The sequence below is a fragment of the Limanda limanda genome, chromosome 22 (genome assembly GCF_963576545.1).
Source record: "Limanda limanda chromosome 22, fLimLim1.1, whole genome shotgun sequence".
NCBI classification, from domain to species: domain Eukaryota; kingdom Metazoa; phylum Chordata; class Actinopteri; order Pleuronectiformes; family Pleuronectidae; genus Limanda; species Limanda limanda.
In genome coordinates, this window is record NC_083657.1 from 4,454,118 (window position 1) to 4,467,200 (window position 13,083).

Below are 13,083 nucleotides of genomic sequence, written 5' to 3' on the forward strand. Positions count from 1 at the left end.
GTTGAGGGGCTGATTTTTATGTTTATTTTGTATAATATAGTATTAAGTAGCATTAGTTTGAGCAAATGTACTCAATCACTTTCCACTACTGCTGATGTTTTGTTGAGGGTGACGAGTCGTACCTGCTCAGGTGAAGAGGATCGAGAGACTCACCTGAGACCCCCCCCTGTGGCCTGCTCCTATTGGACAGTACTAGCTGGCAATCACATGATCTCCATGCCCCAACACATACACATACATTGCTTTATGGTTCATAATTTACTAAATGAACATGAGCTGTATTGAAGAAGACTTGAAACGAGCTTAGAGTCAGAGGATGATTTTCAAAGCGTTTTATTGACATGATAAAGTTTATTTGAAAGAATAAAGAGTGGAACACAGAAACAGTTCTGTCTGACACGGATGAGACCAGGTCAAAGGTCGTGACCTCCTCGCTCTCTGCACCTGTGTCAGGTTTGTGATCTGCGTGTGAAGTGCTGCGAGTCTCTGAACTCCAGGTAGAGGTTGAACAGCAGGTGCAGAGACTGGATCCTGTTGCTGTGCACGGGGACGTCCAGCAGGGCGCACACCAGGTCCACGTACTGCATCAGGCTGCAGCTGAGGCGGGCGGGCGGCAGCTGGAGACGCCCCAGGAGCTCCTCCAGCTCGCCGGGCCACTCCTGCATCAGGCTGTCGATGTCGGGCATGGCGCGGCCGTAGTGGACGCTCGCCGCTGGTTTGGAGCGGTGCAGCGCGCTGATGCTCTCCACCCAGCTGTCCACCGCCCGAGGAATCGACTGAGGACTCGCCACGCTCGTCACCTTCTTCAGCTGAGGACGGTCAGACAGGACAAGATAAGACGAAATAAGGACAGGTGAGACAGGTGTATGAGTGTGTGTGTGTGAGAGTTGACAATGTGTGTGCAGATGTGTTTGTGTATATAGACTAGTGACGCGTCCTCCCGTGTCGAGGCTTCGAAGCGCGTGTCGAGTAATACAGGATGAGTTTTGTAAAGCGCGTATCGAGGCTTGTGTTGATCACATACGTCTCTTTCAAAAAGAATCTTTTCTAAAGCAGGCGAAATTAATTCAAAAAAAGAAGCCGCCTGAAACCCAGCACTGTTGAAAAGTTGTTTTTAAATAAAAATTAATAAACCGTTATCTCTATTGTACGTGTTACATTTCGTCCGCCCACACACATAAGCACATTCACATCACAACCCTCTCACTAATTTGTTTCCACTTTCACTTTTGACCACGCCATTGTATCATAAAGACAGACTCCGTATTAATAATAATCGTTTATGTATTGGCATCACAAACATCATTCATTTATTTATTCAATTCAAAGCTTCACACAGCAAATCCATGGTGTCATTATAATCACATTTACATTTAATGTCCACTTGATGGCACCGTAGAGCAAATGAAGCCCCATGAGGCTTCGGCCCATGAGCGAACCAATTGGATGGAAAGCTTCAACGCTTCATGAAGCTTCATCTCGCCATCACTAAATAGACGTGTGTATAAGTATATGTACCTCTGTGGCTCCGTGTTGTTTGGTTTCCTCCGACAGCCACAGCGACAGAACCGTGGGGTCAGACTGCTTCACGCTGGGCTCGTCCAGAGCCAACAGACCCAGAGCGTCCGTGACCCCGTCCGGCCTCGGCACCTGAACGCATCACAGGTCATACTGAGGTCAGAGGTCACAGAAAGAAGAAGCAGCAGCAGGTAAACACTTCCTGTCGCTCATGTGAGGCCTTCAGTGTAACATCAGAGTCTTGTTAAAGTCAGCGCTCATGTGTTTATTATTAAACAGTGTTTGGTGTGTTTTTACTTTCACAATAAAAGTCCTGGTATCCAGCGCGGGCTGGAGATAAACCTGGAGGAGGAAGTGATGTCATATCTACACAGCGACGTACCTTCAGGAAGGCGTCGATGTCTCCGACAGCCGGGATGAAGTCTGGGATGAAGGGTTTCAGACTGTGATCCAACTCAATGGACTGAGGAGTGTAGCTGAAGGAGACAGAGAAGGAAATCAACACTGAGACTTTTGAAAGGATTCACCTGAGAGTCACAGCTTGGTCTGCAGGCTCGTCTCACCGTGTGATGTACTGGAACAGCTCTTTGACCTCGGTGCTCACAGGCAGGTTGGCGTAGTCGGCCGGGTCATACGCCCCCTCCGGAGCCTGCCCCGGTTCGTCGTCATCGTCTGTATCCTCTTCGTCTGAATCGTCATCCTCCTCCTCTTCATCCTCCTCTTCCTCATCCTCCTCCTCGTTGGGACTGGCACCAGGCTGCCTACCGATTGGCTCTTTGGGCCTCTGAGGCTTTTGATCCTCCTCAAACTCGTCACTGCTGCTGTTGGCCGACATCAGGCCACGCCCCTCCCGACTTCGTCTGGAGAATGACTGACAGGACAAATGACCAATCAGAATGCGACTGTGAGAACACGGTGGTCTTAAGACTACAGAATAAACTGAACTGAACAAAGATCGTCTCTGAGTGAAGATGCTTCACTCTGACACTGAGTTTCTGCAGCTTAAACAAAGACTAAAAGAATCGTGAGTCAGTCTCAGCTGTCAATCATGACGTCTCAGCCTGTTTTTATATTATCAAATAACTAATTAAAATGCCAATTAAGGAAATCCTTGTTTCCGAGTTTTCGCCTTTGTGATCTAAGCGTCCTCTGATGACCGAATGGATCAGATCCTGACGCAGCTCACTCACTTCTCAAAAGGTCACGTGGACCTCTGAGACTCATCAGGTGACCTCTGGAGGGGCCCGAGCTCTATGTTGACAACCAGAGGACCAAACTGAGTTTATACATAAGTAGAATGAATATTAATAATGATCTGATCAGGGATCAATCACATCATTCAACAGGAAATGAGTGGAATGTGTGAATCAGTTAAGTACAGGGTTCATACACATTTTGACCAATGGATTTACATGACTTTTCAAAAACTTTAAACCAAATTTCCATGACCGAACATTTTGTGAAATCTCGGTGTATACACGAAAAAGTGACAAAATGTAGTATTCAAACCAACAATGAGAATTCCAAGGCATTCAGTATACCTTAAATGACACAAACCCAAGTATGCCTGCCTATATTTTGAGCGTATTTCTTTAAAAGCATATGAATTATTTAAAACTCAGCGTAAATTAACTAGGGATGGGCTTTCGATTAAATTGTCTTAATCAATCGTTTATTAATTATGCCGATCCCTAAAATGAACGACATGAAAATATGAATATAACAAATTTCCATGACTTTTCCAAAATTTTCGGAAGATTATTTTTTTCCATGACTTTTCCAGGCCTGGAAAAACACATTTTAAAATTCCATGACTTTTCCAGGTTTTCCATAACCGTACGAACCCTGTTAGTAGAAAACTCATCACTCGTCGTAAATTAAGCTTTACAACAAATCACATCTTGTTCATGTTTCTCTCTGGTTCACCCCCCCATCCCCCTGGAGGCTCCTCGGCGGACTGTTTGTCTCAGACAGCCGGGTCCTGGTCCTCGGGTCCTAGTCCAAACACTAAAAGACTTGTGTCAGTCTCACCTGTCAATCATGACGTCTCAGCCTGTTTTTATATAGTCAAATTACTAATTAAAATGCCAATTAAGGAAATCCTTGTTTCCGAGTTTTCGCCTTTTTGATCTACACGTCCTCTGACAACCAAAGGATCAGATCTTGAATTTAGACGCAGCTCACCCACTTCTCAAAAGATCACGTGGACCTTTGAGATTCATCAGGTGACCTCTGGAGGGGCCCGAGCTCTATGTTGACAACCAGAGGACCAAACTGAGTTTATACATAAGTAGAATGAATAATCATAATGATCTGATCAGGGATCAATCAGATCATTCAACAGGAAATGAGTGGAATGTGTGATTCCCCCCCGAGGACCCGGGTCTTCGGGCCCCTGGTCCTCCTCGGGTCCCGGGCTCTGGATCTTACCGGACGCTGGCCCCGGGGAGTCGGGCTGGAGACACTCGCCACCTCCTCGGAGTCCTCCACCTCCAGGCTCTCGTCGTACGGCTGGTTGTCCAACCGGCGGGGGTCTGTCCTCCGGTCAGTCCGCTCCATAGGACACCGGGCGATCACATGTATCCACCGGGGACTCAACCGATTATCTGTCCGTTAAAATACCGACTTCCTGTCCCGTTAGCTCCGTTAGCATCAGACCCGTCGCTATGCTAACACCAGCCGCCTCACAACAAACCGAACCGGAAGAGGTTATTTAAATAGTCGGAAGCTGTAAACACCCGCGAGTTCCGGTATTAAAAACACAACAGAACTTTAGTCTGAACCGTTTAAACGTTAAATTACCGGATGAACTCGGTTCTAAACTCGACTCTCCGCAGCTAACTCAACAACCCGCTGGTCCCGTCTCCTGGCAACCGACCGCACAAAGCATCATGGGTAGTGTAGTCCAACTTGATGGAAAACATTTCTCACATTTAAGGGTATTTTTCAGTGAAAGTACTTATTATTATAGATCATATCATATGTTTTTTAAGTTAGTATATTATACGCCATTTAATAAAGGCATGATATTGTATGTTTAACGATTTAAATGTCATATATATATATAGCGTCTTTATCAGTGGTGGGAAGTAACGAAGTAGAAATACTTTGTTACTGTACTTAAGTAGATTTTTCACATATCTGTACTTTACTTGAGTATTTATTTTCCTGACGACATTTAACTTTTACTCGCTACATTTGAGCACAAATATGTGTACTTTCTACTTCTTAAAGTCTCAAACTGGCTCGTTACTTGAACAGCGGAGGTTGGCGCAGCACGCCTCTCTATCTCTCTCTCTCTCTCTCATCTAGGGTTCAAAATTTGTAAAATTATACATTATATTCATATTGTTAACATTTTTCAGTCAGTTGAGATAAATCTTGAGGAGAAACATTTTGGGTTGTTTTGTGTCTGTATAGATCTACTATAAAAACCACTTTGCATTTTTAATTTTGGTACTTGTACTTTTACTTTTGATACTTAAGTACATTTCAACACCAGATACTTTTGATACTTAAGTACTTTTAATATGAGCTACTTTAAGACTATTATTCAAGTCATTTTCTGACGGGTGACTTCTACTTTTACCGAAGTCACTTTCAGGTAAGATATCTGTACTTTTACTCAAGTATGGCTTTCAAGTACTTTATACACCACTGGTATTTATAAACAGTAAAAAATGCTGCATAGACATCAGTCTTCCTCTATTGATCTTTATTGGAAAGTGGAACAATTCATTTAATCAATGATGGACAGTCACATTGGTCCTGCTCCGGACGTACACACACACAAGCACCCACGCACACACACACAGTTCATGTCCTAACTCAAACTAAAAGACGAGCTAGATATGGAGGGAAGATGAAACGAATCATGGGAAAACGTAGAAATAAAAAACGTCTAAAAAAAACATCCTGTGTTTTGACTTCGTTGTGTTCAGAAGAAGTCGAGGTCCTCCGGAGCGTCGAGGTCTCTGTACTCGATGATTGAGCGAGGGTCTCCTCGTGCGCCCCTGCACAGAGAGGGAGAGAGAGAGAGAGTCAGAGTGACGACAGCACACAGTGAAGTTATTGATCACGTGTTGATCAGATGGGACTTTACCTGTTGTTCCGTGGTTTCGGGGGAAACCCTCCTCCACCTCCTCCTCCTCCTCCTAAATGACCTCTGAAGTTGTCGTAGTTACCACGGCCACCTCCAAACTGGTTGTGGGGGTAGGGAGGTCCCCCACCTGCAACACACACACAAACAGAAAATGAATGGATTAATAAAAATAATCTTTAGTGAGATACAAGTTGTGTCATTGTGTTGAGTGAAATGTGGGAGATCTGAGCTCTTTCATTGTTAGTGTGTGTGTATATATATACCAGGAAAACCAGGCATGGGAGGTCTGACACCAGGGGGATATCCCAGAAGACTTTGCTGTTGCTGCGACTGACCATGAAATCCAGGCATGCCAGGGGGAGCGGCTGGAAGAGCAAGACAAGTCAGAGCTTAAGTTGAAGTTTGTTCCTACATCTCCCAGAGTGCCATTCACCAGCACATTGACTACAACTTTTTGGATCTCACCTTGCACTAGCGGTAGGAGGGGCTTGTTCTCAGGAAGGGCGGGTCTCTTGGAGTCCAACAGGAAGTTGTTGAAGAACTCCACCTCCTGTCTGACGGCGGCGACCTTGTCTCCGTGTTTGTTCAGGATGTGTTTACGCACAAACTCCGGAGCCTGAACAATATCAACAATATCAAATGTTACCATGGAAACCGCTCATTCCCCACAGGAAGCACACAGGACTCAGACAACTTGGACTCACCTTAAACTTCTTCCCGCTCAGAGGACACAACCACTTGTCTTTACTGAGCTCCTGAGAGTTGGCTGTCAGGAACTTCTCCACCTGAGTAGACAGACAGACGGGTGTTGAAGTAAGAGAGACAGGTAAACAGACGGGTATACAGACAGATTAACAGGCAGACAGGTAGATAGAGAGACAGGTGTGGCACCTCTTGTTCCGGGTCTTTCTTTCCCAGCCTGGCAGCTTCTTCCTCATTCAGTGTCTCTGATGGTGACAGCAGAGGAGCCAGACGCTCTTCACACATCCTCTGATGTTCAGTCACTGTAAAATCAGAAGAAAAACGCTCGGTCACATGACGACTTCCACAGCGTGTACGACTTCATGTGTGTTACAGGAGGTAACTCGTAACCTGCAATTTCCACACGTGACTAAATATTTGACCTAAAGGTGGCGCTGGAGTTTAAGATCCAAGTAACTGGGGTTCATCCTGAGGTGAACATAAATGTCTGATAGCTAACTGATGATGATCAAGTCTATTTTTATTTATATGTGTGTGTGAGTGTGCGTGCGTATGCGTACTCTCAGCTGCAGTGATCTTGGCCACAGGTAGGGGTCCTCGTACATGGATCAGGCCACAGCGATGAGGCATCTCGTCCTCAGCAGGATACTCACAGAAGTTATAATAATCTACAGAGTGAACGAGGCGCAGGTAGAGCAGCAGTCTGTCCAGCACCTGAGCACAAACACACACAATATTTAACCGTCAGAATCATAACTTTAAAAACATTATGACAGAATAAGACTTCCTGAGCTCCTCCAACCTTCATTAGCTTGTCGTCCGTCTCCACGCTGACGTCAGAGGAAGAGGCGGGGTCTTTGGCGTCACCTGCGTCTTCACTGTTGCCCCCGGAAGCGCCAATAAGCTCCTCCTCCTCAGCGCTGACCTCCTCTATGAGGTAATCTGTAATGTTCTTCAGGACGGGGTTCGTCTCCATCTGTACACACACGTTATTGAGAGATTATGGATAATTCAGCTCATTACAGTGAGCCAGACGGTCAAAATAAAAGCAACCAGCTGAATTGACTGTAGTCAACTCCTGTTCTTTCAAAATAAAAGCAGCTGCATTAACTGTGGTCAGATCCCGTTGGTGAGCTGCCAAACTACAATCACTAACTTCCTGTTCAGAGTTTTAATGTGCTGTGAACGACAGGACTGTACCTGTTCGGCCCACAGCTCCCCCCTCTGGTCCAAGCTGTGCACAAGTCGGGCTGACAGACGGATGTCGTTCCTCACAACCGGTTTGTGGTGCGTCAGACCGTTGACGGTGCGAACGCGCCGACACAGATCTCTGTTGACCACCGGAGACAGTTCGCAGTCTCTGAGCTGAGGATTGGGAGGAAGACAGAGGGCAGATATCACTTAATGATCAGTTCAAGTCTGTGACGGCTTGACTAGGACTGGTGGGTTTTGGTGGATTTACCCTGATGTTCTGGAGGTTCCAGCACGTCTCCTTGATGTTCACAGCGCGGTCGAAAGTCACCCAACACCGCCTGAAGAACCTGACACACACACGGACAACAACATGTGAGACGAGGCTGTCATGGTTGAACTGTGGTGATATCACAGTTAAGATTCCTCAGTTTGACTTAGTTATCAACTCTTAGGAGACAATACCAGCATCAATATTTCCGTGGATTAGAAGAGACGGAAACCACGATTATAAATGCAAAGCAGGTGTGTTTTAAATAAACTGGATGATAAATGTGTGATGAGACTGAAATAATGACATCCAACGCTTCAGTACTCACCTCCTCTCAGGCTGAGGGTCCGACAGCGCCACCCGTAGGAAGCCTGGGTACCTGCGACACAACTACACACACAAGCCAGGTTAGTCCAGGTGTGATTTGTGTGTGTGTGTGTGTGTGTGTGTTTGAGTGAGTGTTCTCTTACCGCAGTGATCTCCTCCTTTGACACCTCTGGTGGGATGCTCCTGATGAACAGGGAGGTGGTGAGGTGGAGGGGGCGGGGTTTCGCAGGGGCCTCTTTCTCCCTCTCTTTCCCTCGCTCTTTACGACGCTCTGAAAGACAAACACACATTGATAAGTTGCCTCTACTCTTTCTGTTGTTTCGCCTTTGACTAAACAGCTGCTGATGAAGGAAAACAAATTGGTCAGTACCGTCTTTTCCTTCCTCCTCCTCTTCCTCTTCTTTCTCTTCGTCCTCCTCCTTCTCTCCTTCAGAGCGGGAGGAGTCTGAGTCGGAGGCACTCCCCTCACCGCTGTCAACTGACACGCTGCGTTTTCTTTTCCTGCCCTGAGAGGAGGAGTCGACAGGATTTAATACCAACACCACAAAAAACGTTAGTGTCATCAAGAACCAACTCACCTTCTTTGTCTTTGTCGTCTTCTTCTTCTCTTTCTTCTTCTTCTCCTCACCCTCCTCTTCTTCCTCCTCCTCCTCTCCCTCCTCCTCCTCATCATCTTTCTTCTCCTCACCCTCCTCCTCCTCCCCCTCTTCCCCCTCCTCCTCTTCGTCCTTCTCCTTCTTGCCATTCTGCTTGGCCTCCTCTTCACAGTCCTGGGGAAAAAATATGTTTAATGCCCTGACGCGAACATGTGGTCACTGTTTTTTACCGCTGTGTGACATCATTCTGACCTTATCACAGTCTTTTTTCTCGCCCTTCTCTCCGCTGGTCGACGCCTCCGGTCGACTACTGGTCGCCTTTGAGCTGCTCTGATCGCTGACGCTTCCTTTGCTCTGCTCGCCCTGGCTCTTCTCGCCTCCAGCTGCTCCTCCACTGATGACGCCACCGCTCGTCTCTCCGCCCGCTGCTGCCACCGGAGCTGCAGGTGCCTCCAGGACCTGCAGGTCAAAGTCTGTACCTCCCTCCATCTTTATCACGGCTGCAGGGAAAGAGAGAAGGGCACATTACCCAGAATCCTCCGCGAGGTGACGCCAGCACCTGGATATATGTAAATATAAGGTTTATATCTTAATATACATTCACTGATCTCACCTGCGTCGAGGAGTTTTATGATTGCTGAGCTGTGGTCCATGTTTAGAGACAAGTTTTCCAGCCAGTTGTTGTCCAGAAGGAAGAGGAAGACGCCGAGCCGGGTTTTGAGGGAGGCCAGAGACTCCGCCTTACTGGCCATGATGTCTTCGGGGTGGTACTTTGAGCGAAACCACTCCTGGTCTTTGTGCTGTAGGAAGAAGTCCTGCAGCTGCTGCCTCCTGAAGTCCAGCTTGTACTGGTTGTAACGCTTCACCGCCTCCGTCTCATCGACACTGTCCTCCATGTTCAACAGGAACTCCTGAAAATGAATTAGAATGAGTGCGTCCTGACCTTTGACCCCAAGCTCACATGTTGTGACAGAAGCCCAGTTTGTTTTCTCACCTTAAAGCTCCTCATGGTGGGAGGACCAGGAGGAGGAAGGTCAGGATCCGCCATCCCCAGCCTGAAACAATATTAACCACAAGAGAGAAACATCACATCAGACTTCTTGTCACCTCTGTTGGAAACACAGGTCTGTGGATGAACGTCTCCACTAACCACTGAAGTCTCAGTTCCTCCAGGTGTTTGTCATGTTATATTCACCATAACATGAGGTCACTGTGACCTTTGACCGGTAACATCTAAATCAGTTTATCTCTGAGTCCAAATTACAACTGGTCTTAATTTGAAGAATATCCTTAGAGGCAGATTTAAGATATGTTCAAGAAACCCAAAACATGTTAACTCAAGACGATCTTGAACTTTGACCACATGTTGGGGGCAGAGACTCACCTGCCCTGAAGTGGGTGACCTCCATGGTGGGGGTGAAGGTGGGGGAGGTCAGGATGCCAGCCCTGAGGCCCCGCCCCTGGAAACGGAGCCCCTCCTCCGTAGGGCATGTCGTAGCGGTACGGCTCCCCCCGGTGGTCATCCCTGAAAACATTCAGCCACAAATTACAGAATGAGTATAGATAAGTGGATAAAATACACACGTGCTGCTGAAACACACACACACAGCTCACCAGTCTCTCCTCATGCGTTTGTGTTGAGGGCTGATGTGTCGAGGGGGAGAAAACCTCTCTCTGCGGCCGCGATCGTAATCCCTCCTCCTCTCTCTGCCGCGGTCCCAGTCCCTGAACAAGTGATATATACACACAGTCACACACATGAACACACTCAAGCTCATGCTTCCACCAACCAACACAATTTCAGTGAACTGGGTGAGAGGGACGTCAGGTGGGTTTACCTGTCGGGCCAGTCGTCCCGCCTCCTCTCCTCCCTCTCCCTCGACCGCTCCATGTCGCTCCTCTCTCTCCTGAACTTGTCCCGCCTCCTCCTGTCGAACTCATCATCGCTGTCTCCCATTGGACTGAAAACACAGACAATTTAATTTAAAGTCGTGAAGCTTTTGTCAGACGATCATTGATCCTTTATTTGACTAATCTTAGACACAGATGTTAAATAATGTGTCTTCATCTAAAGTTTAAAAGAAAGAATCAGTTTGTCAAATATAAAGATTCCTTTCTTGGTATGTTAAAAATAATAACGAATAATTCATCGTTTCAGATGTGCAACAAGAGACATTTTGATTTAACCAACATTAATGTGAATCAGGACACAGCAGCTAATTAATACCAGTTTCCAGTTCATGCAGAGTTGATGGAATAAACAGGTTTAATTGGTCGCGTTGTTCAGATTAGATTTGCATTGTTTCTTCACGTTGACACATTAAACTTGATCGAGCAGGTTTCCTTCAGTGATAGTTTGTTCATCGTCACTCAGTTCACTGCACACTGAGCTGATCAGTCAATTAAAATACAATTAATTCACTAAACCATAAGCAAACTGTGACCAAGCTTGACATTCATTTAAATATTAAAGCTCATCAACATGAATTAACAAGACGTTCAACCTTTGAATTAGAGGTCAAAATGGTGAAAGAGTTGCAGATTTCAGTTTCTCACGTATTAAACCTAGTTTCTTTAATTATTAAATTAACACTTAATGTTCTGGACGTTTGGGGGTGAAGCCCACACATCCAGAACATCCAACTCAAGATGTCTCAGGATGAATTAAACGTGTGATTTCGCATGATTTAATACTTCCTCTTCTTCCACGTTAGGCCAACACTCACACTAAATCACCGAAGCCCGAAACACGACGACAACAAACCGAGGAAACACGAATCGTCGCACAAGCAACATGTTATTGAATCGTGCCTTGTGTGGATGCTAGCTCGGTTAGCCTGTTAGCTTGTGCTGTGCTTGGCTAGCATTGACCCTTTGTGGCCGCTGCGGGTTTCACTCACAAACTGCACGTAAACACAATGGCTTTGATAAATGACGTCACACAAGAATAATGTCAACTGTGACGGTAAAGTTTACGTTAGTCTTGGAGCAGCTGGACTATGGCTGGGACTAGCTAACAGCGGCTAATTAGCTAGCTCGCATCAGAGCTAAGCCAGCGTGCAAATATAAATATTATTTACAATTAATTTTCCTTTCGTGTTTGTTCGCTTCGCGTTCAGCGGCGAAACGAGCATTATTTATAAGTTCGTAGTGATTTTACCTGAAAGTTCTCCGCTCACAAAGTGAAGAATTAGCTCCGGAGCTAAAGCGACTGTTTCACCGCCAGCCGGAGAGGAAACCCAACCTACGACACTTCCGGTTCAAATGAGCTCCAATTTCTTTTAGTTCCGGTCAGGTTTTTAGTCTCCCACAAACACAAGCGCCCCCTGGAGGCTTGTGCAAAACACAACAATGATAATAAGAGTGAAAAGCGGCTGGTTAATTTAATAAAATATAATAAAAGAGAAAAACATCAACAAATGTGACTAGTTTTACTTTTCAATAACCTTTATTAAAAATAGAATCGTTATTCTTTCTCCATGGAAGTACATGGCCACCAGAAAAACATATAATGTACATAAAGACAAAAACTAACAAGAATCCAAATCAAATGTTTAATTTTGTTTTTATTAATCACAATAATTAATTTCTCACCATTTAGTTTTGATATAATTAATTTTACAGTTAAGAATTATATTAACATATGATTTTGAATGATTATTTAAAATTGCTTAAATATGACCTTCTGTTCTACACATTGTATATACACATTTTTACTTGACTTACATTTTTAATACAAATCGTAGTTTGTACTTACTTTCAAAACAATGCAGTTTTCTCAAAAAGCTTTTTTTGTGTTTGTAACTTTACATGTTTGTTTTTTACATGTGTACAGGTTTTTAGTCTCCAACAAACACAAGCGCCCCCTGGAGGCTTGTGCAAAACACAACAATGATAATAAGAGTGACGAGTTAACTAAATAAAAGAAAATAAAAGAGAAAAGCGTAAACAGATTTGACTAGTTTTACTTTACAATAACCTTTATTAAAAATAGAATCGTTATTCTTTCCCTATGGAAGTACATGGCCACCAGAAAAATATATAATGTACATAAAGACAAAAACTAACAAGAATCCAAATCAAATGTTTAACTTTGTTTTTATTAATCACAATAATTAATTTCTCACCATTTAGTTTTTATATAATTAATTGTACAGTTAAGAATTATTTATACACATCTTTGACATTTTATATGATCATTTAAAAATAAATTATATTAACATATGATTTTGAATGATTATTTAAAATTGCTTAAATATGACCTTCTGTTCTACACATATTGTATATACACATTTTTACTTGACTTACATTTTTAATACAAATCGTAGTTTGTACTTACTTTCAAAACAATGCAGTTTTCTCAAAAAGCTTTTTTT

General features: G+C 44.6%; 2 protein-coding genes across 2 annotated transcripts; both read right to left on the reverse strand.

Moving 5' to 3' along the window:
• Positions 1-336: 336 nt before the first annotated feature.
• Positions 337-4,364, reverse strand: ift46 (intraflagellar transport 46 homolog (Chlamydomonas)). Its single transcript, XM_061095721.1, has 5 exons — positions 3,949-4,364; positions 2,082-2,389; positions 1,901-1,994; positions 1,519-1,650; positions 337-809 (listed from the first exon to the last, which is right to left on the reverse strand). Exons 1-5 carry the CDS (start codon positions 4,075-4,077, stop codon positions 450-452), a joined length of 1,023 nt encoding a protein of 340 aa, XP_060951704.1. The 5' UTR covers positions 4,078-4,364; the 3' UTR covers positions 337-449.
• Positions 4,365-5,216: 852 nt separating this feature from the next.
• LOC133028696 (serrate RNA effector molecule homolog) lies at positions 5,217-11,940 on the reverse strand. Its single transcript, XM_061095658.1, has 21 exons — positions 11,868-11,940; positions 10,546-10,668; positions 10,322-10,432; positions 10,092-10,232; positions 9,702-9,762; positions 9,321-9,618; positions 8,960-9,207; positions 8,690-8,881; positions 8,482-8,617; positions 8,255-8,382; positions 8,113-8,174; positions 7,785-7,863; positions 7,523-7,687; positions 7,125-7,298; positions 6,883-7,036; positions 6,512-6,624; positions 6,325-6,405; positions 6,086-6,236; positions 5,884-5,985; positions 5,621-5,747; positions 5,217-5,531 (listed from the first exon to the last, which is right to left on the reverse strand). Exons 2-21 carry the CDS (start codon positions 10,662-10,664, stop codon positions 5,456-5,458), a joined length of 2,718 nt encoding a protein of 905 aa, XP_060951641.1. The 5' UTR covers positions 10,665-10,668; positions 11,868-11,940; the 3' UTR covers positions 5,217-5,455.
• Positions 11,941-13,083: the final 1,143 nt, after the last annotated feature.

Coding starts and splice junctions, on each gene's coding strand:
- ift46 (XM_061095721.1), bottom strand. CDS start 4,077: ATGGAGCGGACTGACCGGAGGACAGACCCCCGCCGGTTGGACAACCAG. Junction 2,390..3,948: donor CTCCCCGGGGCCAGCGTCCG/GTAAGATCCAGA, acceptor TTGTCCTGTCAG/TCATTCTCCAGACGAAGTCG. Junction 1,995..2,081: donor CTGTTCCAGTACATCACACG/GTGAGACGAGCC, acceptor TGTCTCCTTCAG/CTACACTCCTCAGTCCATTG.
- LOC133028696 (XM_061095658.1), bottom strand. CDS start 10,664: ATGGGAGACAGCGATGATGAGTTCGACAGGAGGAGGCGGGACAAGTTC. Junction 7,688..7,784: donor GGAACCTCCAGAACATCAGG/GTAAATCCACCA, acceptor CCCAATCCTCAG/CTCAGAGACTGCGAACTGTC. Junction 7,299..7,522: donor GGGAGCTGTGGGCCGAACAG/GTACAGTCCTGT, acceptor GTGTGTGTACAG/ATGGAGACGAACCCCGTCCT.